Genomic DNA, 27,883 nt, shown 5'->3' with positions numbered 1-27,883 from the left:
TCTTGGGTGGCCGCTGAGCGAGGGCCACGACGGTAAGCGGGGGACGCCCTCCCAAACGCCAGCCGGGAAAGGAATCAAGCATCAATAGCCGATGTGGCGTCGTTTCCCCCCCGGGTGGAGATGCCAGCGGGAAAGGTGCGGGGGCGCCCACGTCCACCCGAGCCGCGAGGAGCCACGGAAGCGGCCGCTCAGTCCATCTTCAGGTTGACGTAGATGTAACGGATGAACTTGAGGGAAGAGAAGAAGGAGATGGTGCCCAGCATGAGGAAAAAGACGAAGCCCGTCAGCAGGGAGTAGCCAAAAAACTCCACCGTCTGCACGATGCCGGACATGTTGGAGCGACGGCTGTAGTAGAAGACGGAGTAGAGGAAGATGAAGAGGCCGGTGGAGCCCGCGCTCAGGATGGAGCGCCACCACCAGCGGTAGTCCTCGCCCGAGAGCTGGAAGTAGGTGAGGGCGATGGAGATGCAGGCGCCGACGCTCAGCAGGATGGCGAAGACGAAGAAGAGGATGCCGTAAAGGGTGTACAGCTCCCGGCCCCAGACGGTGGCGAAGATGTAGTACAGCTCCACCGAAATGGCGCTGCGGGAGGAAAAGAAGGGAGCAGGTGAGAGGGGAGGGGGGCTTGGCGCCTCGGAGGGCATCCTTCCGCAGGTCCAAAATGGCGTCGGTTAAATGGAACGAACTGAAAGGTGTGCGGACTTCAACTCCCAGGATTCCTCAGTCAGGGTTCAGGATCCGCCATGATATCCCCATAATCCTGCTGTGGCGGCCTTCTTTTCTTCTTCCCCTCCTTCCCCTCCCTGCCTCCTTTCTTTTCCTTTCCTACTCCATTTTTCCTTCCTTTCTCTTTCTCTATCCTTTCTTCCTCTTTCCTTTCTTTCCTTTCTCTCCCTCCCTCCCTCTTTGCTTTCTTTTCCTTTCTTTCTCTCTCCCGTTTCCTTCCTTCCTTCCCCTTCTTTCTCTACATTTCCTTCCTTCCTCTCCTTCCTTCTTCCCCTCTTCCTTTTCTTCCTTCCTTCCCCTTTCTCTATCCTTTCTCCCTTTCCTTTCCTTTGCTTTCCTTCTCCCCATCTCTTCTTCCTTTCCTTCCCTTCTTTCTTTATCCTTCCTTCCTCTCTCCTTCCTTTCTCCCCCTTCTAGCCCTTCCTTCCTCTTTCCTTTTCTTCTCTTTCATTTTTCCTCCCTCCCTCCCCCTTTCCTTTCCTTTCCTTCTCCCCCTCTTCTTCCTTTCTTCCCCTTCTTTCTTTATCCTTCCTTCCTCTCTCCTTCCTTTCCTTTCTCCCCCTTCTAGCCCTTCCTTCCTCTTTCCTTCCCTCCCTCTTTCCTTTTCTTCTCTTTCATTTTTCCTCCCTCCCCCTTTCCTTTGCTTTCCTTCTCCTTCTCTTCTTCCTTCTACCGTCCTCCCCCTTTCTTTATCCTTCCTTCCTCTCTCCTTCCTTCCTCTTTCCTTCCCTCCCTCTTTCCTTTTCTTCTCTCTCTTCTTCCATTTTTCCTCCCTCCCTCTCTCCCTTCCTTTGCTTTCCTTCTCCCTCTCTCCTCTTCCTTCTCCCGTCCTCCCCCTTCTTTCTTTCCCCTTCCTTCCCCCCACCTTTCCTTTCCTTTCTCCCCCTTCTAGTCCTTCCTTTCCTTCCCCCCCTCTTTCCTTCTCTCTCTCTCTTCCTCCTTCATTTTATTCCTTCCTCCCCCCCACCCTTCTGTCTTTCTTTATCCTTCCCTCCTTCGATTGTAAGTCGGGCCGGGGGATTCTGAGAGTTGCAGTCCACACACCTCTTCCAAGCTCTCCAAGGCTGAGAAACACAGCTCTAAAATGAGGAAGGGGTGACTCCTCTACGCACACACTAACAAGATATAGCAACAGATTGGGGGGGGGGGGAGGAGAATCGAAACCCCCCTTTGCTCCATCCTTGGGACCCAGGGAGAGATGGAGGGAAGTTGTCACAGGAGCAAAGCAATATAGGGAGTCCTCGACTTACAGCTTACATATAACGACCAAAGTTACAATGGCATTGAAAGAAATGACTTGCAGTGGCCAATCTTTGGCCCTCGGCAACCGGTGTGCACATTTTACGACGGACGGCTGCAGTGTCCAAAGCTCACGTCATCCCCATTTGCGATTCACTTAACCACGGCTGTCATTCGCTTAATGACCGTGGCCTGAAAAGCCGTAAAAAAAAAAAACCCCAAGCAAGGCTCCCTTAACAATCGCCTTCTGTTTAGCGGCAGAGGCTCTGTTCCCAACGGTGGCCGTTAAGTCGAGGACCGGCCGTGACCCGTTCTCCCCCATCGGCTGCTGCTCACCTGAAGGGGAGAAACCCTCCGATGGTCATATGCACCACCGTGGACTTGTACCAGGGCTGGGCAGGGATTTCCCGGGCGATGTTCTTGGTGCGGCAGGGGGCGTCGAAGGGCGTGGCCCGGTTCTTGCCAAAGATGCCGCCGATGACCGTCAGCGGGAAGCCCACCAGCAGCCAGACGGTCAGCAGCAGCAAGATGGTGGTGACCGGCAGGGCCTGAGTGGAGCCGTTGGCCCAATGCACGGAGTTCACCACGCTCCAGGTCAGGAAGAAAGGAGCTGAGCAGGGAGGGAAAAGGAGAGAGGGAAAAGAGAGCAGTTATTTCATTATTTTAATTCTATTCTGTTCTCTTCCTACATTCTGTTTCTATTCTCCTCTTCTCTCTTCAGTTCTCTATTCTCTTCTAGGGCATGCATGTGCACCGGCCAGCTGGTTTTGGGGTTTCCGGGGGTTCTGGCGTGCACAAAGATCAGCTGGCACCGGTACGCATGTGGATACTGGAAACCAGAAGAGAAGCAATGGTGCGCCCGGCCATAGAGAGGGCTCTGTGTGCTACCTCTGGCACAGGTGCTATATTTCGCCATCACAGCTCTCTTCTCTTCTCTCTTCTCTTCCCATTTTTCTATTCTATTCCAGTTCTATATTATACTATTCATTCTGTTCCATTCTTATTCTATTTTCTCTTCTCTTCTCTATTCTATTCCCATTTTCCATTTTCCTATTCTATTCTATTCAAATTCTATATTATTCGTTCTATTCTATTCTATTTTCTCTTCTATTTTCTCTTCTCTATTCTATTCCCATTTTCCATTTTCCTATTCTATTCTATTCAAATTCTATATTTTATTATTCATTCTATTCTATTCTATTTTCTCTTCTCTATTCTATTTCCATTTTCCTATTCTATTCTATTCAAATTCTATATTTTATTATTCATTCTATTCTATTTTCTCTTCTCTTCTATTTTCTCTTCTCTATTCTATTTCCATTTTCCATTTTCCTATTCTATTCTATTCTACTTCTATATTTTATTCATTCTACTCTATTCTATTCTACTCTATTCAAATATTTTATTATTCATTCTATTCTATTCTAATTCTATATTTTATTATTCATTCTACTCTATTCTATTTTCTTTTCTCTTCTATTTTCTCTTCTCTATTCTATTTCCATTTTCCATTTTCCTATTCTATTCTACTTCTATATTTTATTCATTCTACTCTATTCTATTCAAATATTTTATTATTCATTCTATTCTATTCTAATTCTATATTTTATTATTCATTCTACTCTATTCTATTCTATTCCATATTTTATTATTCATTCTATTCTATTCTATTCTAATTCTATATTTTATTATTCATATATTCTATTCTACTCTATTCTAATTCTATATTTTATTATTCATTCTACTCTATTCTATTCTACTCTATTCTATTCTATTCCAATTCTATATTTTATTATTCATTCTGTTCTGTTCTCTTCTATTTTCTCTTCTATTTTATTTTCTCTTCTCTTCTCTTTTCTCTTCTATTTTTTCTTCTCTATTCCATTTCCATTTTCCATTTCATTCCATTCTATTTCGTTCTGTTCTGTTCTGTTCCAATTCTATAGTTTATTATTCATTCTATTCTCTATTCTATGTTCTCTATTCTATTCTTCTCTTCCAACGTAACCCTCAGGGACAAGCATGCAGCCTACATAGTGACTGTTCGAAGTTACGACGGCACTGAAAAAAAGGACTTCTAACCAATTGTTCACACTTATGCCCCTTGGCAACTGACTCACATTTCTTATGGTTGCAGTGTCCCGGGGTTGTACCATCCCTTTTGTGACCTTCTGACATGCAAAGTCAGTGAGAAACCAGATTTACTTAACAACCGTGTTCTTAACTTAAAACGCTGCAACGAATTCCCAGAATTCCTGAGCCAGCATGGGGCACGATGGCCCTGTTATGACTTGGGGACTTCAACTCCCAGAATTCCTGAGCCAAGATGGGGAACGATGGCCCTGTTATGACTTGGGGACTTCAACTCCCAGAATTCCTGAGCCAAGAGGGGGAACGATGGCCCTGTTATGACTTGGGGACTTCAACTCCCAGAATTCCTGAGCCAAGATGGGGAACGATGGCCCTGTTATGACTTGGGGACTTCAACTCCCAGAATTCCTGAGCCAGCATGGGGAACGAGGGCCCTGTTATGACTTGGGGACTTCAACTCCCAGAATTCCTGAGCCAGCATGGGGAACGAGGGCCCTGTTATGACTTGGGGACTTCAACTCCCAGAATTCCTGAGCCAGCATGGGGAACGAGGGCCCTGTTATGACTTGGGGACTTCAACTCCCAGAATTCCTGAGCCAGCATGGGGAACGAGGGCCCTGTTATGACTTGGGGACTTCAACTCCCAGAATTCCTGAGCCAGCATGGGGAACGAGGGCCCTGTTATGACTTGGGGACTTCAACTCCCAGAATTCCTGAGCCAACATGGGGAACGATGGCCTTTTTATGCCTTGTGAACTTCAACTGAGCCAAACTGGCTCGGGAATTCTGGGAGTTGAAGTCCGCAAGTCATAACAGGGGCCACCGTTCCTCACTTCTACCCTAGGAAAAAAAATCCTCCGAATCAAACGTGCCATAAAGACTACGGAAGACGGGCTAGAGTGTCCCCCTATCTTTGGCTAACGGGAAAAAAGGGCAACCCGTGGATCTCCATCCAGAAGGAACTGTTGGATGGCCGCCACCGAGAGCCAGAGGAGACGGATGGAACCTCACCGGAGAAAAGGCTGGTGGTCAGCACTATATTCCAGACCCATCGCTCGCCGCCGATCTGGCGGTAAAAGCTGCTGGACACATAACCGGAGATGCAACAAGTTAGGGCGTAGAGGAGGATGGCGGTCGAGTTGATGGCCCCGTGCCGGTGGACGTTAAACATGCCTAACAGGGCCATCACGATGATGCCGGTGCCCAAGGCCAGGAACTGGCTGCCCACTCCCAGCACGGCACACAGTAGGCTGCGGTAGGGCGGAAACCGGAAGACGTCCGTGTGGATGATCTTCCACCCATTATCCCCTTGGTCAAAATCGTCACCGGAGGATGAGGAAGAGGCCTCCTCATCTAGGTTGTAGCGGGCCAAGTCGTTCTTTAGGACACGCATGAGGATGACGACCACAAAGCCCACCAGCAGGAAGACCAGCACCATGGAGTTGATGATGGAGAGCCAGTGGATCTCCAAGGTGTGAGGGAAGAAGCCGTCGTCCCCGCCGTGGCTTCCCCGGCGTTCCCCCTGGCGCTCGGCGTTGGTCTCCGACCAATGGACGCTGTAGGTGTAAGCCACGGGCAGCACGCCCTGGATGTCGTCCAAGCTGGTGGGCTTCACGTTGCGGACGCTGACGTTGGCGTAGACGATGCGGTCGCCGTTCCACTCCAGGTAGAAGTCCAGGTGGGTCCAGAGCTTGATCTTGTGGGTGTGGGGCAGGAAGCTGCTCTCCTCCATGTAGCCCACGAAGCCGCGGAGCGGCAGGTCGTCCACCACGAACTCGAAGTAGTAGAGCTCCTCGATGGCCTGGCGGAGGCGCTCGACCTGCCGCGGGAAGAAGGAAGAGTCAGCCCACCACGGAAAACAAGTATGGGAGAGACCCGGCGGACTTCGGATGTCGAAGCCGCCGATTCTCTTAATTCTAAAGTACAGCGATTCGTGAGGGAGAAATCCAGAAAATGGATCTAGTAGACGGGTGTCAAACTCGATTTCATGGAGGGCCGCATCAAGGTTGTGTTTGACCTTGTGGGGGACGGGGTGGGTGTGGCCAGCTCGATGTCACTCATGTCGGGGAACCTGTGGTGGCCAAGTGCTAAGGCTGGACGTCCCTCAGGCCCTCCCTCTAATTATAATCTTCCTTCCTTCCTCAGTCCTTCCTTCCTTCCTCCCTTTACTACCTCCCTCCCTCCCTTCCTCTCAGTCCTTCCTTTCCTTCCTTCCTTCCTCTCAGTCCTTCCTTCCTTCCTCCATCCCTGCCTCCCTCTGTCCTTCCTTTCCCTCCTTCCTTCCTCCCTTTCCTTCCTTCCTCCCTCCCTCTCAGTCCTTCCTTTCCTTCCTTCCTTCCTCCCTTTCCTTCCTCCCTCCCTCCCTCTCAGTCCTTCCTTTCCTTCCTCTCAGTCCTTCCTTCCTCCCTTTCCTTCCTTCCTTCCTTCCTCCATTTCCTTCCTCCCTCCCTCTCAGTCCTTCCTTTCCTTCCTCTCAGTCCTTCCTTCCTCCCTTTCCTTCCTTCCTCCCTCCCTTTCCTTCCTCCCTCCCTCCCAGTCCCTCCTTTCCTTCCTTCCTCTCAGTCCTTCCTTTCCTTCCTTCCTTCCTCCCTTTCCTTCCTCCCTCCCTCCCTCTCAGTCCTTCCTTTCCTTCCTCTCAGTCCTTCCTTCCTCCCTTTCCTTCCTTCCTTCCTTCCTCCATTTCCTTCCTCCCTCCCTCTCAGTCCTTCCTTTCCTTCCTCTCAGTCCTTCCTTCCTCCCTTTCCTTCCTTCCTTCCTCCCTTTCCTTCCTCCCTCCCTCCCAGTCCCTTTCCTTCCTTCCTCTCAGTCCTTCCTTCCTCCCTTTTTCTCCCTCCCTTCCTCTCAGTCCTTCTTCCTTCCTTCCTTCCTTCCTCTTTTTCATTCCTTCCGTTCCTCTCAGTACTTCCCTCCTCCCTTTCTTTCTTTCCTTCCTTCCTTCTTCTTTTTCCTTCCCTCTTCATTCTCCTTTCTTCATTCTTCCCCTCTTTCCTTCTTTTTCCTTCCTTGCTCTCTTCCCGTCTTCCCTCCTTTTTGTCTTGCCTCTTTCCCTTTCTCCTTTCTTGTCCCTTCTTGGATGCCCAAATGCAAAATGGGAAACATTTCTCCTTTTCTTTTCTTTTTCGTTTGTTTTGCTAGCCCTCCCCCAGCGAAAAGCCCACGGTGCCTCTGGCAACGAAAACGGAGCCCGGGAGAGCCCTGCGCACATCCGTGCTCCCCCAGCTCCGTTCTCGTTGGCAGAGGCACTGCGGGCTGGTCCTTCACCCCCATGGGCCAGGTCTAAGCAGATCCAGCTCACAGGCCTTGAGTGACACCCCTGTTCTAGAGCAATGCTCCTCAACCTTGGTGACTTGAAGATGGGTGGACTTCAGTTCCCAGAATTCCCCTTGAGAAATTGAAGATGAGTGGACTTCAACTCCCAGAATTCCTCAGCCAGCATCTTCCGAGACACCAAGGTTGAGAAACAGTAGAGTTTTCACCCTAGAGGAGAATCCTCAAGATTAGCCACTAGGAAAAGGTTCTCCAAATAAGGATGTGCCATAAAGGCTACCGAAGGAGGGCTAGAGTGTCCCTACTCCACAACTCTTGAGAGGGGTGGACTTCAACTCCCAGAATTCCCCAGCTAGCATCTTCCGAGACACCAAGGTTGAGAAACAGTAGAGTTTTCACCCTAGAGGAGAATCCTCAAGATTAGCCACTAGGAAAAGGTTCTCCAAATAAGGATGTGCCATAAAGGCTACCGAAGGAGGGCTAGAGTGTCCCTACTCCACAACTTTGAGAGGAGTGGACTTCAACTCCCAGCATTCCCCAGCCAGCATACCTAGCTTATTAAGGAATTCTGGGAGTCCGTTTCTCTTAAAGTCGCGGAGTTGAGAAGACACTGATTTCTAATTTTCTCTTTTGCTTTTCATTCCAGCGTCTGGCCGAAACGCAAGCAATGTGTCATCTTTTAGAAATCTGTAACTCTCGGCTTCGTAGTCCTAAGGATGATGGGAGTTGTAACTAATGATGGGCAGAGGTCACTTATCCAAATCCAATCCATGAGTTTTAACTACATCCCAGGATTTAGGTGTCTTGTCTCGTGGCTGTTTTTTCATACGACGAGACGATAAATTTAGATTTACAAGGTCGTTGGCTTCCCGATTAAAATTTTCTCAACCTTTTTTTTTTTGTTGTTCTCTTTTTTCTTCCTCCTTTTCCTTCCTTTTCTAACGTCTGTTTTTAACATCATGGAACTTGTGGTCTCTTTTTTTTTTCTTCCTAGTGTTTTGTCACTCAAATGCAGCGTCCATGTTTTTCAGATCGACAACGGTCGATCTGTTGGTTGCCAGAGAATCTGACTGACTGATCATCCAAAGTTACCTGGCTGTTTTCATGCCAAAGGTGGGACTAGAACTCACTGCCTCCTGGTGATTGGTCAAGAATCACCCAGCCTGCCTCATGGCCTGAGGTGGAACTAGAACTCACCGTCTCCTGGTGATTGGCTCAAAGTTACCCAGCTAGCTTTCATACCTGAGGAGACTAGAACTCACTTTCTCCTGGTGATTGGCCCAATGTTATCCAGCTAGCTTTCATGCCTAAGGCAGAACTAGAACTCACCACCTCCTGATTTTTGCTTCAAAGTCACCCAGCAGGTTTTTATGCCTAATGAAGGACTAGAACTCACCGTCTCCTGGTGATTGGTCCCAAGTCACCTAGATGACTTCCATGCTTAAGACAGGACAGCTTTCATACCTAAGAAGGGACTAGAACTCACTTTCTCCTGGTGATTGGCTCAAAGTTACCCAGCTAGCTTTCATACCTAAGAAGGGACTAGAACTCACCATCTCCTGGTGATTGGCTCAGTCACCCAGCCTGCCTTTGTGCCTGAAGTGGAACTAGAACTCACCATCTCCTGGTGATTGGCCCAAAGTTACCAAGCTAGCTTTCGTACCTAAGAAGGGACTAGAACTCACTTTCTCCTGGTGATTGGCTCAAAGTTAGCCAGCTAGCTTTCATACCTAAGAAGGGACTAGAACTCACTTTCTCCTGGTGATTGGCTCAAAGTTACCCAGCTAGCTTTCATACCTGAGGAGAGACTAGAACTCACCGTCTCCTGGTGATTGGCCCAATGTTATTGAGATAGCTTTCATACCTGAGGAGAGACTAGAACTCACTTTCTCCTGGTGATTGGCACAAAGTTACCCAGCTAGCTTTCATACCTGAGGAGATTAGAACTCACTTTCTCCTGGTGATTGGCCCAATGTTATCCAGCTATCTTTCATACCTGAAGAGAGACTAGAACTCCCAGTCTCCTGGTGATTGGCTCAAAGTTACCCAGCTAGCTTTCATACCTGAGGAGAGACTAGAACTCACCATCTCCTGGTGATTGGCTCAAAGTTACCCAGCTAGCTTTCATACCTGAGGAGAGACTAGAACTCACCATCTCCTGGTGATTGGCACAGAGTTACCCAGCTAGCTTTCATACCTGAGGAGACACTAGAACTCACTTTCTCCTGGTGATTGGCTCAAAGTTACCCAGCTAGCTTTCATACCTAAGAAGGGACTAGAACTCACTTTCTCCTGGTGATTGGCTCAAAGTTATCCAGCTAGCTTTCATACCTGAGGAGAGACTAGAACTCACTTTCTCCTGGTGATTGGCTCAAAGTCACCCAGCTAGCTTTCATACCTGAGAAGAGACTAGAACTCACTTTCTCCTGGTGATTGGCTCAAAGTTACCCAGCTAGCTTTCATACCTGAGAAGAGACTAGAACTCACTTTCTCCTGGTGATTGGCTCAAAGTCACCCAGCTAGCTTTCATACCTGAGAAGAGACTAGAACTCACTTTCTCCTGGTGATTGGCTCAAAGTCACCCAGCTAGCTTTCATACCTGAGAAGAGACTAGAACTCACTTTCTCCTGGTGATTGGCTCAAAGTCACCCAGCTAGCTTTCATACCTGAGAAGAGACTAGAACTCACTTTCTCCTGGTGATTGGCTCAAAGTTACCCAGCTAGCTTTCATACCTGAGAAGAGACTAGAACTCACTTTCTCCTGGTGATTGGCTCAAAGTTACCCAGCTAGCTTTCATACCTAAGAAGGGACTAGAACTCACTTTCTCCTGGTGATTGGCTCAAAGTTATCCAGCTAGCTTTCATACCTGAGGAGAGACTAGAACTCACTTTCTCCTGGTGATTGGCTCAAAGTCACCCAGCTAGCTTTCATACCTGAGAAGAGACTAGAACTCACTTTCTCCTGGTGATTGGCCCAATGTTATCCAGCTAGCTTTCATACCTGAGGAGAGACTAGAACTCCCAGTCTCCTGGTGATTGGCTCAAAGTTATCCAGCTAGCTTTCATACCTGAGGAGAGACTATAACTCCCAGTCTCCTGGTGATTGGCTCAAAGTTACCCAGCTAGCTTTCATACCTGAGGAGACACTAGAACTCACCATCTCCTGGTGATTGGCCCAAAGTCACCCAGCTAGCTTTCATGCCTAAGGCAGGACTAGAACTCCCCATCTCCTGGTTTGTGGTGTGGTGCCTTAACTATAGACCAAACTAGCTCTAATGTGTCTTATAGTCTGTTAAATTCATACGGGAAATCCTCGAGTTCAGACTATATTGAAATTCCATTGAATTTCCCACGATGGGTTACAATTTGAGGCACTACGAGCTGACCCGATTTGACAAGCTTTTTTTTTCTTTTTGTGGTCAGTTAAATAAAGCAAATCACTAAACGAAATCAATATATTTTTTTGCCCGAAGTCCAGGGGAGGGAAAAGGTCATAAATCAGAGTCAGATGAGGGCGGAGCACTGCAACCAGCCGTAAAGGCGAGTCAGTTGCCGAAAGGCACTCTTGCCTATGCCCATGTGTATTTGTCTGTCTGTCTGTCTGTTTGCAGCGCTCAGAAATCTGGAACTGGGTCATAAGCAGCTTTTGGGGGGGGGGGCATTGTCACTTCGAGCGGTCACTAAGGAAGTTGGTTGCAAAGCGAGGACCAGCTGTACTGCCCACTCCTTTCATACGAACTTTCAAAAAGCATTTTTCTCCCTTCTTTCCTCTTCTTAAGAATAACAAAAGAATCCAAACAAAAATAAGATGGACAAGCCATTCAGCCAGGCCTCGACTTACAACCTTCGTTCAGTGACCGTTCTAAGTCATCGACCAAAGGGACTTACGACTTGGTTTTCACACTTACGACCATCGCAGCATTCCCCCCCCCCCCGGTCAAAATTCAGACGCTTGGCAATGCGTTCCTATTTATGACGGTTCCGGGATCCCCCGTTTTGTGACCAACGTCGACGTGGGAAGGAAGATTCGCTTAACACGCCGTGTTCCTCGCTTCACCACCGCGGCGACTCACTTAACAACGGTGGCCGGGAAAGTCACCAAGCGAGGCAGACCTCACTGAACGCCCGCCTTCCTTAGGTACAGAAAGGCGGGCTCGACGGCGGTCGTATGTCGAGGACTTCCTATAGAGTAGGGGTGTCCAAACTTGGCAACTTTAAGACTTGTGGACTTCAACTCCCAGAATTCCCCAGCCAGCTGGCTGGGGAATTCTGGGAGTTGAAGTCCACAAGTCTTAAAGTTGCCAAGTTTGGACACCCCTGCTATAGAGAAACGGGGGGGAAGGAATCTACTGCCTGGAACTGAGCGAATGGATTTACCTCATCCGGGGAGAGCTTCTTCTGACAAAGGATCTTCTTGTCCACGTTTTGCCGGAAGTGGATCTCGTACATGGATTCGGCCATGCGGTCCCCATCGAGGACTTCCCCCAGGGTCAGGCTCTTGTGGCGGATGGGGGTTGGCGAGCAGACCGGCAGCTGGTAGTAATGATAGGTCTCCTGCGGGTTGTGGTAAGGACCCACTTTGTTGACGTAGAGCATGACTTTCGATCCCGGCTCGTAGTGCGTCTCGGAGGCGGTCGCGGCGAGAAAACGAAGGAAGGAGACGAGGAGGGCAAGGAAGGGGTAGGGAGCCATGCTGGGGAGGAGTTGGGATAAGAGGGTAAGGGGGTAAGAGCTGGGTTGGGGGAAGGACAAAAAAAAAGAGAGGATGGTAATTGGAGCAGTGGGTCTCAAGCTGGGGCACTTTAAGAGGGGGGGAAGTCCTCCCCCCTCCTGTTAAAGTCAATAAGAATAGAGCAGGAAAGGATCTTTGAGGTATTGTAGTCCAACCCCCTGAATGGAACAAGCCCGATCCTGTGCAGTCGGTCTGTCTGTCCCTGGTACAGGATGCAAAATTGAGGGACAGACAGACAGACAGACACACAGACTTATTCTATTATAATATTATTATTCTACTATTCTTCTATTCTATATTATTCTATATATTATTCTATTACAATATTATTCTACTATTCTTCTATTCTATATTAGTCTATATTATTAGTCCATTATATTATTATTCTACTATTCTTCTATTCTATATTAGTCTATATTATTAGTCTATTTTAATATTATTATTCTACTATTCTATTCTATATTAGTCTATATTATTAGTCCATGATAAAATTATTATTATTCTACTATTCTATTCTATATTAGTCTATATTATTAGTCCATGATAAAATTATTATTATTCTACTATTCTATTCTATATTAGTCTATATTATTAGTCTACCATAATATTATTATTCTACTATAGTTCTATTCTATATTAGTCTATTATAATATTATTCTATTCTATTCTATGTTATTCTGTATTAGTCTATTATAATGATCCTATATGTCTATTGCAATATTCTATTATTATTCTATCATAATATTATTCTATTCTATGTTAGTCTATTATAATATTCTATATTATCATTCTATCATAATATTATTCTACTATTATTCTATTCTATATTATTCTACTATTCTGTTCTATTCTGTTCTTCTATATTAGTCTATTATAATGATTCTATATGTCTATTACAATATTCTATTATTATTCTATCATAATATTATTCCATTCTATATTATTCTATTATATTATTATTCTATTCTATTATTATTCTATTATAATGTTATTCTATTATAATATTCTTCTATTCTTCTACTCTATTCTAACTCCAGTTTGGGGGCTTTTCTTTGGCCTGGGGGGGGGAGTAGGGGGGCTGTGGATGGACCAGCTGCTGCCCTGCCTGTTCCCCTCCCCACTAATTAAAAAAAAACCCTGGTAGGAGAGCATGAGCTTCACCCCCCCTCCCCTTTTGATCGGCAACAACAACCACCCTGCAAGGTAGGCCAGGCTGCAGGCTGCCAGCTCTCCTTCCTTTTCCCCAAGCTGGGCAGGTTTTTTTTTTTGGGGGGGGGGTTCTATGCACCAAGCTCCTTCCCCCAAAAGACCCCCCCTCCCCACTCACCTCTAGGGCTGCCTGAGCTTCCTGCAGCCTCTTTCGCCCCTTAAGGGAAAAAAAGGCAAGAAAGGCGAAAGTTCACAAGTGCAGACACCCAAAGCTGCGGTGGGGAAGGGTTGGGGGGGCAGTTGGTCGGAGTGGGCGTCTAAAGCGCTGCCTGATTTTTTAAGCCCCTCTCCGGTCGTGTTTTAAGGGGTCCCCTTTCCAGGATGGCGATGCACCCTTCCTCCGCACCTCCGCTGCGTGGTCCTTAAGAGCGAAGGAGGGCTGAGTAGTGGAGCCGCGCTTCCGAGCCGTCGGGGTCCTTCAGGCGTTCGCCGCGGGCAGCCTTGGCCACGTCCGTCGCTCGCTTCCGCCCTCAGCGGGCCGCGGGGGGCTTCGCTGCCCACACCCGGACGCAGTTCCGGGTTGGGGAAGCGGGAAGGCGGGCCTTCCCTGAGGGAGAGCGGGGACGTCACGACGCTTGTTGCGCTTTGGCCACGCCCACTTCTTAAAGGCCCACGTTGGCATAAGCGAGGGGAGGGGGGGGAAGACAAAAAGGCGTGAACAGAAAGAAGGGCTCCCCTGAGGTCTTCTAGACGGTTCAGGCAGACAGGAATTCATCAGGGGAAGCTCAATCCGGCCTCTCAACAATAAAATTGCGCCCTTGATTCCTTCCAATATTGTTTTTAATTGCTCCATCCCATAATAGCCGCTTTCCAAACCTGAGCTAAAATGATCATCCTAATAAATAGCCAATAAATGATGAATTAATAAATGAATAACAATGAATTATGAAACCGTAGCGCATGTTACTTTAAGGCATGTCAATTCATAAGTTGCACATGAAATAAATAATGGAATAACAAGCAGCGCACATCCAAACATAAACCAATTCCCACGGATGAAATAATTAAATCGTAAAAGAACCCTTCTGCGTGCCAAATAAATAATTAAATAATAAACAGGGCGCCTCAGAGAAGTAAATGCCAATGTTGTGAAATAAAGCAGAATCCTACATATTGAAAAATTAAAGCGTAAATGAATGATACCTATTCAATAGTGCCTAAAGGTATCATATCGCGTGTGAAATAAATAACGAAAAAAATCGATTGAACTTTAAATAATGTGGGATTTCCAAGGGCAAACCGATAACGCCAAACGGCTGGAATTTCATAGCGTGACCGTGGGGAAATGCTGCAATGGTCATAAGTGTGAAAACCGGTCGCAAGTCCCTTTTTTCCAGTGCCGTCGTAACTTCAAATGGTTACTAAATGAATGGTGAGGATAACCCGTGTATGCAATAATAGCATAGGGTGCTAATAATAGGGGGGGCATCCCAAAACATCTGGAGCACCACTTCAACCACAGCAGCATCTGGTTGAAAGAAAGCTCTTTCCAACAGATCAACTGATAAAATCATTGTCTTCATTTAACGACCCCGTAATCCCTTGCAGGGTGGAGTCTTAGCAACTGAATGGAGCTGAGGGTTTACTGGCTTCTTGCCTTCCCTGTCGCCAATGGGGAGTTCTGTTCAGCAGATATATTCTCATTGTGCTCAGAGAGACAGAAATATCAGCCTCTACCTAGGATCGAACTCACAGCCCCCATATTGTGAGGCGAGAGCTCCACCTCTAGGCCACTGTACAACTCTCCTAACTGATAAGGTGATTTTGGAAAACTGCAAGAGAAGAAGGAAGACCAACATAGTAGCATGAATTGACTACAAAAAAGGCATTTGACCGTGTAAGATAAGATTGATAATCAAGTGCCTAGGAATAACCGTCGAGACATCAAAAGCTTGGTGCCAAGATCAACAGCACAGCCTAAGACAGAATTGTTGGTCGATATTGATAGATTCGGAGAAATTAATATCAAGAGAGGAATTTTTCCAGGAGACTCACTATCACCGAATATAGAATAACAGAGCATATGTAGTTGAATTAAACATTCTCTTTTCTTCTGAAATTTTTCTTTTCCTGGATTTTATCCAGGTTCAGGGGTGAAATTCAGCAGGTTCTGACAGGTTCTGGAGAACCGGTAGCGGAAATTTTGAGTAGTTCAGACAACTGGCAAATACCACCTCCGGCTGGCCCCAGAGTGGGATAGGAATGTAGATTTTGTAGTATCCTTCCCTTGGAGTGGGGAGGGAATGGGGATTTTGCAGTATCCTTCCCCTGGAGTGGGAAGAGAATGGGGATTTTGCAGTATCCTTTTCCCAGGAGTGGGAAGAGAATGGGGATTTTGCAGTATCCTTCCCCCAGGAGTGGGAAGAGAATGGGGATTTTGCAGTATCCTTCCCCAGGAGTGGGAAGAGAATGGGGATTTTGCAGTATCCTTACCTTGGAGTGGAGTGGGAATAGGGATTTTGCAGTATCCTTCCCCTGGACTGGGAAGAGAATGGGGATTTTGCAGTATCCTTCCCCTGGAATGGAGATGGAATGGGGATTTTGCAGTATCCTTCCCCTGGAGTGGGAAGAGAATGGGGATGTTGCAGTATCCTTCCCCTGGAGTGGGAAGAGAATGGGGATTTTGCAGTATCCTTCCCCTGGAGTGGGGAGGGAATGGAGATTTTGCAGTATCCTTCCCCTGGAGTGGGGAGAGAATGGGGATTTTGCAGTATCCTTCCCCTGGAGTGGGAGGAGAATGGGGATTTTGCAGTATCCTTCCCCAGGAGTGGGAAGAGAATGGGGATTTTGCAGTATCCTTCCCCTGGAGTGGGAAGAGAATGGGGATTTTGCAGTATCCTTCCCCTGGAGTGGGGAGGGAATGGAGATTTTGCAGTATCCTTCCCCTGGAGTGGGGAGAGAATGGGGATTTTGCAGTATCCTTTCCCCAGGAGTGGGAAGAGAATGGGGATTTTGCAGTATCCTTCCCCAGGAGTGGGAAGAGAATGGGGATTTTGCAGTATCCTTCCCCTGGAGTGGGAGGAGAATGGGGATTTTGCAGTATCCTTCCCCAGGAGTGGGAAGAGAATGGGGATTTTGCAGTATCCTTCCCCTGGAGTGGGAAGAGAATGGGGATTTTGCAGTATCCTTCCCCTGGAGTGGGGAGGGAATGGAGATTTTGCAGTATCCTTCCCCTGGAGTGGGGAGAGAATGGGGATTTTGCAGTATCCTTTCCCCAGGAGTGGGAAGAGAATGGGGATTTTGCAGTATCCTTCCCCTGGAGTGGGAGGAGAATGGGGATTTTGCAGTATCCTTCCCCCAGGAGTGGTGAGGGAATGGGGATCTTGCAGTATCCTTCCCCTGCCACGCCCTCCAACCCACGTCCACAGAACCGGTAGTAAAAAATATATATGTGAATTTGTTTGTTTGTTTATTTGTTTATTGGATTTATATGCTGCCCTTCTCCCAAAGGACTCAGGGCGGCGTACATTAAAAAAAATATTATAAAAGTTAAAAAAGGAAATTAAATAAAGTATCCAAAAACCGACCCAATTAATATTAACAATAAAAATTAGGTTAATATTAACAATTAAATTAAATCATTTATTTCATTCTGTTCAGGCCAGGCCGGCTTGCTAGAAAACCCAACTTTTTAGGGAATTTCACCACTGGGCGGGTTTCTGACCCCTTTTCTAGTCCAACCCGCCTGCTTGAGCAGAAGACAAGGCAAATGGCTTTCTGGTCTCTTCTTAAAGGCCTCCAGTGATGGAGAACCCGCAACGTCTGGTGGCAGTCAGTTCCACCGGTTAATTGTTTCCACTGCCAGGAAATTTCTCCTCCTTCCTAGGACGGTTTTCTCCTTGATTAGTTCCCATTCATTGTTTCTTAACCTGCTTTCTGGAGCCTTGGAAAATAGGTTGGACTTCTTTGCGGGAGCGGGAGGCTAAAGCGTATGAAGAAAAAGTACGCGGCGCTAGGAGGGGACTCTTTGGTGGGGGAACTGAACTTCCGGTCCGCTTCAGAATTGAACAGGGGGCTTCTGGTTAGGACCTTAGTGGCTCTTTGAGTGTTTAAGGTTGCCAACCCTTGGTATAGTGCAGGGGTGTCCAAACTTTTTGCAAGGAGGGCCAGATTTGGTGAGGTGAAAATGTGTGGGGCTGATCATTCAGCCTGACATTCTTTGAACCCTTAACATTAAATGTGAATTAACTACCGTATTTTTCGGAGTATAAGACGCACCAAGATTTTGAAGAGGCAAATTAAAAAAAAAGTTTTTGCACTCTCCCACAAAAATGGGCCTATTTTTTAAAGGGCATGAATAGCCTTTAAGAGGCTTCTAGAGTGCTCCTGGGGGCTGGGGGGGGGGGGCAAAGTTGAGCAAAAAATGGCCCGTTTTTTGCTCATTTATGCCCTCCAGAGCCCCCAGGAGCACTCTGAAAACCTCCTAAAGGCTATGCACAGCCATTTTGGTGAAGGGGGCAGAGTTTTGGGAGGCAAAAATGCTGTATTCAGTGTATAAGATGCACCCAGATTTTTAGCCTCTTTTTGAGGGGAAAAGGATGCATCTTTATACTTCGAAAAATACAGTATTTTATGAAAGACTAAACAAATAACTCCAGTGGGGAGAAGAGGCTGCGGGCCGCTTGAAATTTGAAAAAGGGCCACATTTGGCCCCCGGGCCGCACTTTGGACATGCCTGGTATAGTGTGATGAAAGTAAGATTTAGGGGAGGCATGAGAGCAGTGTCCCCGTATCTCAGGGGCTACCCCAAAGAAGAGGGAGCCAAGCTATTCTCCAAAACCCCTGAAGGCAGGACAAGAAGCCACGGATGGAAACTGATCAAGGAGAGAAGCCACCTGGAAGACATTTTCGGAGAGAACAATGTAATCATTGGAACAGCTTGCCACCTGAAGCCGTGGCTTTCTCCATCGCTGAAGGTTTGGAAGGAGGACAGCCATTCGTCCAGAAGGATCTCCTTCCTGAGCAAGGGGTTGGACTAGAAGACCTCCAAGGTCCCTTCCACCTCTTGTTATTCGGAAGGCTTACTGAATTGTGCAGACACCAAACTGCACGGAAAGGCCAAACGAAGGCCAGAAAAGAGAAGCGGCATTCTGGGAGTTGAAGTCAAACCCATCTTTCATGATGCTAAGGATGGAGGACAGAATTGCCATGGAAAGCCAGGTTTAAACTGGGGGGGTCGGCGTCCCTCCTTCCATTGATCTCTTTCCTTCTTAGACTTGGTGGGACATACTCCAAGGTTGAAGGACAATGCTGTCATTTCTAGAAGGTTCTCTATGGTAACCGGAACCCCACTGGCCAATCGGAGTTGACAGAAGGCTTCAACGTGGCTATGGCATCATCAAGAATCTTGGTGGGATCCAATCCAGGTGATTCCGGTCAAGCCTTCAGGTCTTGCAGGTGGCAGCCGGTTATCCCTCTGATAGTGTCAAAGGGAAGGCCTCCTTTGTGGGTGCTCCTATCCTAGGCCCAATAGGGTGAAGAGAAGTAGATCCCGACAGTGGATCCCCACCGCCAACCGATCGTCTCTGAACCAAACACAAGTTCCTCTGCCAGATCTTTGAGGAGAGGAACCCGTCGTGGGGGGAATGGTGTGCTCTTTCTATAGAAATTTCTTGAGATTTTCTGACTAGGATCCAACAAGACGTCGTCCACTCAACCGCCCCCGGTGGCGGGCCCTTCTGCCCCACCTCTGAAGTCTTCCCAAGAGCCGAAATCGAATCGGCCGACTCCTGGAAGGAGAGCGCCCTCCCCGGGGAAGGACCTTTCCGCCATGGTGGAACACTCGACTTCCACGCCGTACGTCTCGGTGATGGACCAGTATGGCTACCAAATCGGCAAAGCCATCGGGCACGGCTCCTACGGGACCGTCTACGAAGCTTACTTCTCCAAGCAGAAGTCCATGGTGGCCATTAAGATCATCTCCAAGAAGAAGGCCTCGGAGGATTATCTCACAAAATTCTTACCCCGGGAAATACAGGTCATTCTCGGCGTGGGTGTGGGTCGGAGGTGGGTTCCTCCCGGTACGGTATGGTACGCCAGAAGAGGTAGTAAAAATCTGGCGTGCCGGACAGGACCGGTAGTATTGATGGCCTGGCCACGCCCCGAACCTGTTCTCCTGTAAGAAGCTTCGCCAGAAGCTTTTTTTTTTTTTTAAGTGTATTTCCCTGTCGGTTCAGGTAAGGGGAAAAAATCCACGCTAGGGCTTATTTTGGGGATAGGTCTTGTTTTCAGGTATCGTTATTTAGTTTTTAAAGATATTTGACTTTTCCCGCAGTGGAAGAACAGGGCACGTAAGGGGAGATGGGTCAGGGCGTGATTCGAACCCCCCCATGCCGTCTCTCCTTTTCCAGGTGATGAAGAGTCTCCGCCATAAATACGTCATCAGTTTCTACCAGGCTATCGAGACCACCTCCCGCCATTACATCATCATGGAGTTGGCACCAAGCGGCGATGTCTTAGAATGGATCCAGAAGTCCGGGGCCTGTTCGGAAGCGCTGGCTGGCAAGTGGTTCTCCCAGCTGACCCTGGGCATCGCCTACCTGCACGGCAAGGCCATCGTGCATCGGTGAGAGGGATTGGGGGAGGGAGGGGGAGTTAAATGCTTCCTTCCGGTTTCTAAACTGGCCGGCTTTCGAACTGAGGGCCGGAATCGAGATCTCGACTCATGTTGTTCGGGAGTGAAAGTTCTACTTTGAGCTCAGGAATCAAACCCCAAACTGCCTCTCTTTCATTTCCATAGTTGGCAATTTTTCCCAACCTTGGGAAGTTTGTTGGTGGAACTTCCCCCTTCCCTCTTTCCTTCCTTCCTTCCTTCCTTCCTTCCTCCCTTCCTTCCTTCCTTCCTTCCTTCCTTCCTTCCTTCCTTCCTTCCTTCCTCCTTCCTTCCCTCCCTGCTTTCTTTCCACTTTTCTGCCTTCCTGCCTTTCCTTCCGTCTTTCCGACTTCCTCACTCCATTGTTCCTCCTCCCTCCCTCCATCTCACCGTCCCTTCTTCCCTACCTTCCTTTCTTCCTTCCTTCCACCCACCATCCCTCGCTCTCTTTCTTACTTACTTACTTCCCTCCTTCCCTTCTTTCCTTTCTGTATGCTCTCTTACTTCCTCCCTTTCTTTCCTTCCTTCCGTTTTCCTCCCTACCACTGTCCATCCCTCTCTTCCTTGTTCCTCCCTCCCATCCCTTCTTTCCTCCTTCCCTCCCTTTCTTCCTTCCATCCACCCTCCCTCCCTCTTCCTTTATCTTTTCTTACTTTCCTCCCTTCCTTCCACCCCCCCCTTTTTTCCTTTCTTTTCTATCTTCCTCCCTCCCTCCTTTTCCTTCCTTCCGTCTTCCTCCCTACCACCATCCCTCCCTTCTTCCCTTGTTCCTCCCTCCTATCCCTTCTTTCCTTCTTTTCTCCTTCCCTCTCCTTTCTTCCTTCCTCCCTTCCTTCCCTCATTTCCTTTTCTATCTTCCTTCCTCTTTCTTTCTGTCCTCCTGTCTTCCTCCCTACCACCGTCCCTCGCTCTCCCTTGTTCCTCCCTCCTTCCCTGACACCATCCTTTCTTTCCTTCCTCTTTTCTTTCTTCTCCTTCCTCCATCCCTTCTTTCCTTTCTCTTTTCTATCTTCCTTCCTTCCCTTCCTCCCTCCCTTTTTTCCTTCTATCCATCCTCCCTCCCACCATCCATTCTTTCCTTCCTCTTTTATAGTTTTTCCCCTCCTTCTTTCCTCTCCTTTCTCCTTCCCTCCCTCCCCGAGTTCCTTAGAAATGAAGGGCTACCTTTATTGGAAAATGGGTGATACAAGGTAGTCCCTGACTTACAACAGTCCATTTAATGACCATTCAAAGTTACATCGGCATTGGAAAAAGCAATTTATGACCATTTTTCACACTTACGACTGTTGCAGCCTCTCCATGGCCGTGTGGTCAAAATTCAGACACTTCTCAACTGACTCGTATTTATGACGGCCGAGTGTCCCTTTTTGTGACCTTCTGACCAGCAAAGACAATGGGGAATCCGGATTCACTTAACAACCGTGTGATTGACTTAACTGCAGTGATTCACTTAACAACTGGGACAAGAAATGTCGTCAAACGGGGCAAAGCTCACTTCACAACTGTCTCCCTTAGCCACAGAAATGCGGTCATAAGTGGAGGACTACCTATACATCACGCAACTCTGCCCACCTTCAGAAAAATTACGACCACGACGGAGCCCCAGATTTCTGTTTGCTAAGGGAGACGGTTGTTAAGTGAAAGTTTTGCCCCCTTTTACATCCTTTCCGCCATGGTTGTTAAGTGAATCCCTGAAGTTTTTAAACTTGGTCACATGGTTGTTAAGCGAATCTGGATCCCCCCCCCCAACCTGGTTAGAAGGTCACAAAAATGTCCACGCCACCCCCGGGACACGGGGACCGTCACAAATACGGATCAATCGCCAAGCGTCCGAATTCGGATGACGTGACCACGAGGATGCGGACACGGTGGTAAGTGTGAACAACCGTCATCAAAAGTCCCTTTTTTTCAGTGCCATTGTAACTTCCAAAGGTCCCCGTCGTAAGTCGAGGACTGCGCGCGGCAGGATTGGGATGGCCGTGTTCTGACCTAGGCTTCCTCAACAGCACGAAGCTGAGTCCTCATCCCGCTAAACCCCTTTAGATAGTTCACAATTACCCACCTTGATGAGGCTTGGAGAGTGGCCAGGCCGATCTCTTTCAGGCCTCCTGCAAACTCCACTCCCCTGGCGCTCCTCTTTTATTCCCTCTGGGAGAAACCATTCACCATCCACCAGTGGTGGGTTCCTAACAGTTCGGCCCGGTTCAGCCAAACCGATAGTGGTTTGGTGACCTGGATGTTTGGAACTGACAGCGACCCAGGCCTTCCACGCCCCCGAACCGGGCCGAACCAGTGGCGCCATCTTGTTTTTGGCTTCTGCGCATGCCCAGAACATTTTTTTATTGAAGTGCACATGCGCACTGACTCATGAGTAGTGTCTGCCGGAACTCATCCCTGCCATTCATCTGTGGCCTTACTCCCAAGTCGACCCTTGTTCCTTTAGCTGTTCCCGTCGTCCGGCAACTCTGCGCATGCACACACTGGGAACAGGCTCCAGCTGTTCTTCTGCCTCACTGATGTCCGACTCCGAAGGCAGCTGATAACTGTCGGACGGCCCTGGCCCCCTCTCTGCCTCCGACACAGAGCCCTCCTCAGAGCCTTCCCCAGACTCCAGGACTGGCCCAGGTTCCTTCTCCAACTCGCTCATTGTCCGAATCTGCGGCCAGCTCCACTGGCCGCTGGCGGGCCACGCCAGGTTAGTTGTGTGGGTGGTCTTGGTTTCACTTCTTCTTTCTCGGCCCCGCAGGGATTTGAAGCTGGAGAACCTGTTGTTGGACAAGCGGGAGAACATCAAGATCTCGGATTTCGGCTTCTCCAAGATGGTGGCCCCCCAGACGCAGCCCCCGCCCACCCCGTCGTACCGCATGATGAGCTGTTTCTCCCACCTCAGCCAGACCTACTGCGGCAGCTTCGCCTACGCCTGCCCGGAGATTCTGCTGGGCCTTCCCTACAACCCCTTCCTCTCCGACACCTGGAGTATGGGGGTGATCCTTTACACCTTGGTGGTGGCCCACCTGCCCTTCGACGACACCAACCTCAAGAAGCTGCTGCGGGAGACCCAGAAGGAGGTCAACTTCCCCAGCCACGTCCAGATCAACGATGAGATTAAGGTGAGGGGGGGAAACCTTAACCCTCTTGGCCTTGCTGGCTGGGGATGATGGGGCCTACAGTACCGACCAAACTGGGGGTTTCTCCAGCTTCGCCGGCTGCAGATGTGTGGCGTTCCTTCCCTTCCTCCCTCTTCCTTCCTTTCTCCCTCTCTTCCATTCTCTTTCCCTTTTCCTTCCTTCCCTCCCTCCTCCCTCCCCGTACTGCCTTTTCTCCTACTACTCTTTCATTCCTTTCTCCTTCCTTCCTTTCTTCCATCTCTCTTCCCTCTGTTCCTCCTTCCCTCTTCTTCCTTCCATCCCTCCTTCTCCTTCTCCCCCACTTCTCCTTTGTTCCTCCCTTTCTCCCTCCTCCCTCTTTCCGTTTCCTGCCATTCCTGCTCTCACTCCCCTTCCACTATTCCTTAATTCCTTTTTCCTTCCTTTCTTCCTCCCTCTTTCCATCTTTCTTCTCTCCTCCCTCCCTTCCCTCGTCATTCTTTCTTCTCCCACTTCCCTCTCTCCCTCACTGTCTCTCCCACTTCGTTCCTTCCTCCCTTCCTCTTCCGCCCCCTTCCTCTTCTTCCCCTTTCCTTCCTTCCCTCCCTCCTCACTCCCCTTCCTTTTCTCCCACTACTCCTTCATTCTTTTCTTCCTCCCTCCCTCCTTCGTTCATTCCACCCTCTTCTCTGTTCCTTCGGTCCCTCCCTTATTCTCATTTCCTTCCCTCCCTCCTTTTCTATCCTTCTTTCTCCTTCCTTCCCTCTGTTTCTTCCCTCCCTCCCTTCTTTCCTTCCTTCTCATTCCGATCTTCCTTTCTTCCTTTCTCCTCATTCCTATCTCCTTCCTTCCTTTCCTCCCTCCCTCCCTCTCTTCCCTCCCCCCTCCCTTTCCTTCCTTCCCTCGTCATTCTTCCCCTCACTTTCTCTCTCCCACTTCCTTTGTTCCTCCCTCCCTTCCTCTTCCTCCCCCTTTTCCCTTTCCTTCCTTCCCTCCCTTCTCACTCACTCCTCTTCCTTCTCTCCCACTACTCCTTCATTCCTTTCTTCCTCCCTCCTTCGTTCATCCTTCCCTCTTCTCCCTTCCTTCCATTCCTCGTCCCTTATTCTCCTTCCTTCTCTCCTTTTCTATCTCCCTTCCTTCTCTCCTTTTCTATCTCCCTTCTTTCTCCTTCCTCCCCTCTATTTCTTCCCTCCCTCCCTTCTTTCCTTCCTTCTCCTTCCTATCTCCTTCCTTTCTTCTCCTCATTCCTTCCTTCCCTTCCCTCCTGTTTTTTTTTTTTAGTATCTCTCCACTCGTCCATCCATCCCCATCACCTTCCGTCCCTCACAGCTGCCTTTCTCCTCAGTCCCCTTTCTCTTCCAGATGCCTTCTTTTAACTTTGGCAGATTTTTGGGGGGGATTCTAAGCCACTTAGAAAATCGACTGTCTAGCAGGACTGAGTCTTGCTCTCTTCCCAGGCAGAGTAGTAGGGGGCAGGGAGAGGTTGTCTAGACACCACTAGAACCTTTGAAGAAGAGATTGGACTGCCATCTGTCAGAAATGGTGTAGGGTCTCCTCCTTGGGTGGGGTGTTGGTGTTGGACTAGATGACCTACAAGGTCCCTTCCAACTCTTGTTATTCTGTTATTAACTCGCCACGGCCAACTCGCCGCTGGACAACAAGAGTTACACAAATATCAAGAAAGGGTGGAATAGCATCATGAAAGAAAGATGGCCAAAAACAAAATTTGAATGACAAAAATTAAAATATTTTTATTATTGTTATTCTAAATATATAAAAACGTCTGTGTGTACGTTCCAGCATAACTCTGGAACGCCTGGGGCAATCTCAACCAAACTTGGTACACAGAAGGCTTGCCCTCGGGAAACAAATATTGTGGGGGCAAGGCAGTCCTAAAACCCCTCGAAGTGTGTGTTCTGTTAAGATACAGCCTGTTGTGCCTTAAAACGGCTTCTACTGTACTGCTGTAAAAATGGCTTCTACTGGGCAGTGCAGTGGAGTTGCCATGGCAACGGTTTCACAATACTCCGCAAGGGGGAAACTCCAACATTAGGAATGACGTTCAGTCCGGATATTTTCCCCCTTATAAATAAATAAATACCCGAGCCACACCGGTTTATCGGCTAGTTTCAAATCAATAAAAATCCATCTCCTTCCAGGATTTGATCCGTCGCATCCTGCGCCCGGCCTCGAAACGGCTGAACATCTTGGAGATCCTGAAGGTCTCGTGGGTGCTGAAGTTCTTGGCGGAGAAGCCCACCTCCGAATTGAAGGCCCTGGAAGCCATCTGCGGACCCCGCACGCCGGAGGCGGGAAAAAGCACCCTCACGCCCAACACCAAATCGAAGTCCCTCACTCTTGTGCCGGATAAAAAAAAAGCCGCCAGCCGGACTCGGAGCACGGGGCAGATAAAGCCGTCTAAAAACGTGGAAAAAAGCAGCTGAGTAGTCTATTAAAAACAAAAAACAAAAAAACGAGGGACCTTACCATTTTGCGTCTGGCCGTTGCGCTGAGCTGCTGGATTTCTAGCTGCGGGGACATGGCCATTTATGTCCTGAGGAAGGCAAGGGTGGGGGCTTTTCAAAAGGGAGAGGGGGGAAAGAATGGACCTGTATTCGTCCCTATAGAGGGGGGGGGTGTCTTTGGAAATTCGTCTGTTTGCTACAGGTAGTCCTCGACTTTACGGCGTTTCGTTTAGTGACCGTTTGAAGCGGCACCGGCACCGAGAGAAGCGACGCAGGGCCACGTTTCACCCTTACGACCTTTCTGGCATCCCCAATGGTCGTGTGATAAAAATTCAGATGCTTGGCAACTGACTGGTGCAGGATCCTGGACAGAGCTGATATTCAGCCGGTTTGTACCGGTTCGCCTGAACCGGTTGCAGAAATTGCGGGCGGAAATTACGGTGGACCTGCCCCCGGCTCTATGCCGTCGTATTTAGGCTGGGCGCATGGGTGGAAGGAGAGCGCGCGAGCAAAGCGCATGTGGGGACGGCCGGGCACATGCACGGAATGGGGTGCGCGCGCCTTCAAAGCAGGCCCGCGCGGGGCAAAGCGGTAGTAACAAAATGTGAAACCCGCTGCTGATCCCAGAGTCACAGGATTTCCCCTTCGTGACCCTCTGACAAGGAAACTTAGCAACTGACTCATGTTTACGACGGCTGCAGTGTCCTGGAGTCATTTGATTCCCCCCTTTGTGACCGGACGAGCAAACATAGCAGCTGACTCATGTTTATGACAGCTGCAATGTCCTGGAGTCACGTGATCCCATTGTGTGACCTTCTGACATGCAAACGGAGCAACTGATTCATGTTTATGACGGCTGCGGGGTCCTGGAGTCATGCCATCCCCTTGTGCGACCTTCTGACAAGCCAACTAGATGGGGAAAGTCACGTTTCCCTTAACAACCGTGTTCCTAACTTCACAACTGTGGTGATCCACTTAACAATGGGGGCAAGAAAGGTTGCAAGAAGGGGCAAAACTCACTTCGCAGAATGCCTCTCTTAGCCACGGAAATTTGAGGCTCTGTGAACTTCAACTCCCAGGATTCCCCAGTCAGCTTGGAATTGTGGGAATTGAAGTCTAGCGCTGGGGATGTCAGCTAGTTTGGGTAATGAAATGTCTGGAACATAACAACCAAGCTTAGAGGGCACCAAGTCTACCTCTCTTAAGCATGGAATCCTGGGAGTTGAAGTTCACAAAAGCATGGAGTCCTGGGAGTTGAAGTTCACAAAAGCATGGAATCCTGGGAGTTGAAGTCTATGGTGTCTTAAAGGGGCCAAGACTGAAAAACCCTGGGATAAATGCTTCATCAATTGAAGTCCACAGATCTTAAGATCTGGAATCCTGGGAGAAGCACAGAAGCATGGGATTCTGGGAGTTGAAGCTCACCTGTCTTAAGCAGGTAGAACCCTGGGAGTTGAAGTTCACAGAAGCATGGAATTCTGGGAATTGAAGTTCACCTCTTAAACTTAGAATCCTGGGAGGTGAAATCCACATAAAACATGGAATCTTAAACTTAAGACTCCTGGGAGGTAAAATCCACATAAAACACAGAATTCCGGGAATTGAAGTTCACCTCTTAAACTTAAGACTTCTGGGAGGTGAAATCTACATAAAGCATGGAATTCTGGGAGTTGAAGTTCACTGTCTTAAGCAGGTAGAACCCTGGGAGTTGAAGTTCACAGAAGCATTGAATTCTGGAAATTGAAGTTCACCTCTTAAACTTAAGACTCCTGGGAGGTGATATCCACATAAAACATGGAATTCTGGGAGTTGAAGCTCACCTGCCTTAAGCAGGTAGAACCCTGGGAGTTGAAGTTCACAGAAGCATGGAATTCTGGGGGTTGAAGTTCCCCTGTCTTAGGCAGAGAAACCTGAAATTCACAGAAGCATGGAATTCTGGGAGTTGAAGCTCACCTGCCTTAAGCAGATAGAACTCTGGGAGTTGAAGTTCACAGAAGCATGGAATTCTGGGAGTTGAAGTTCACCTCTTAGAATCCTGAGAGTTCACATAAGCATGGAATTCTGGGAGTTGAAGTTTATCTATGTTAAGCACAGTTTTCCGAGAGTTGAAGTTCACAGAAGCATGGAATTCTGGGAATTGAAGTTCACCTCTTAAACTTAAGACTCCTGGGAGGTGATATCTACATAAAACATGGAATTCTGGGAGTTGAAGCTCACCTGCCTTAAGCAGGTAGAACCCTGGGAGTTGAAGTTCACAGAAGCATGGAATTCTGGGGGTTGAAGTTCCCCTGTCTTAGGCAGAGAAACCTGAAATTCACAGAAGCATGGAATTCTGGGAGTTGAAGCTCACCTGCCTTAAGCAGATAGAACTCTGGGAGTTGAAGTTCACAGAAGCATGGAATTCTGGGAGTTGAAGTTCACCTCTTAGAATCCTGAGAGTTCACATAAGCATGGAATTCTGGGAGTTGAAGTT

The 27,883-nt window shown here is 48.5% G+C and overlaps 2 protein-coding genes across 2 annotated transcripts; one reads left to right on the top strand and one right to left on the bottom strand.

Moving 5' to 3' along the window:
• Positions 1-44: 44 nt before the first annotated feature.
• Positions 45-13,715, bottom strand: LOC309400909 (transmembrane 9 superfamily member 1-like). The gene is made up of 5 exons (XM_081969642.1): positions 13,383-13,715; positions 11,701-12,055; positions 5,068-5,875; positions 2,302-2,575; positions 45-582 (listed from the first exon to the last, which is right to left on the bottom strand). Exons 2-5 carry the CDS (start codon positions 12,013-12,015, stop codon positions 189-191), a joined length of 1,791 nt encoding a protein of 596 aa, XP_081825768.1. The 5' UTR covers positions 12,016-12,055; positions 13,383-13,715; the 3' UTR covers positions 45-188.
• Positions 13,202-25,389, top strand: LOC309400910 (testis-specific serine/threonine-protein kinase 4-like; the record flags this gene model as incomplete). Its single annotated transcript, XM_081969643.1, has 4 exons — positions 13,202-13,258; positions 19,615-19,829; positions 22,603-22,966; positions 25,105-25,389. The coding sequence occupies exons 2-4, from the start codon at positions 19,618-19,620 to the stop codon at positions 25,387-25,389; spliced, it is 861 nt and encodes a 286-aa protein (XP_081825769.1). The 5' UTR covers positions 13,202-13,258; positions 19,615-19,617.
• Between the last annotated feature and the right edge of the window lie 2,494 nt (positions 25,390-27,883).

Source organism: Natrix helvetica (genome assembly GCF_964273705.1).
Source record: "Natrix helvetica genome assembly, chromosome: Z".
Classification (NCBI taxonomy): Eukaryota; Metazoa; Chordata; class Lepidosauria; order Squamata; family Natricidae; genus Natrix; species Natrix helvetica.
The sequence above is the reverse complement of the archived record's forward strand: the minus strand, read 5'-3'. Positions and strand labels throughout refer to the sequence as shown.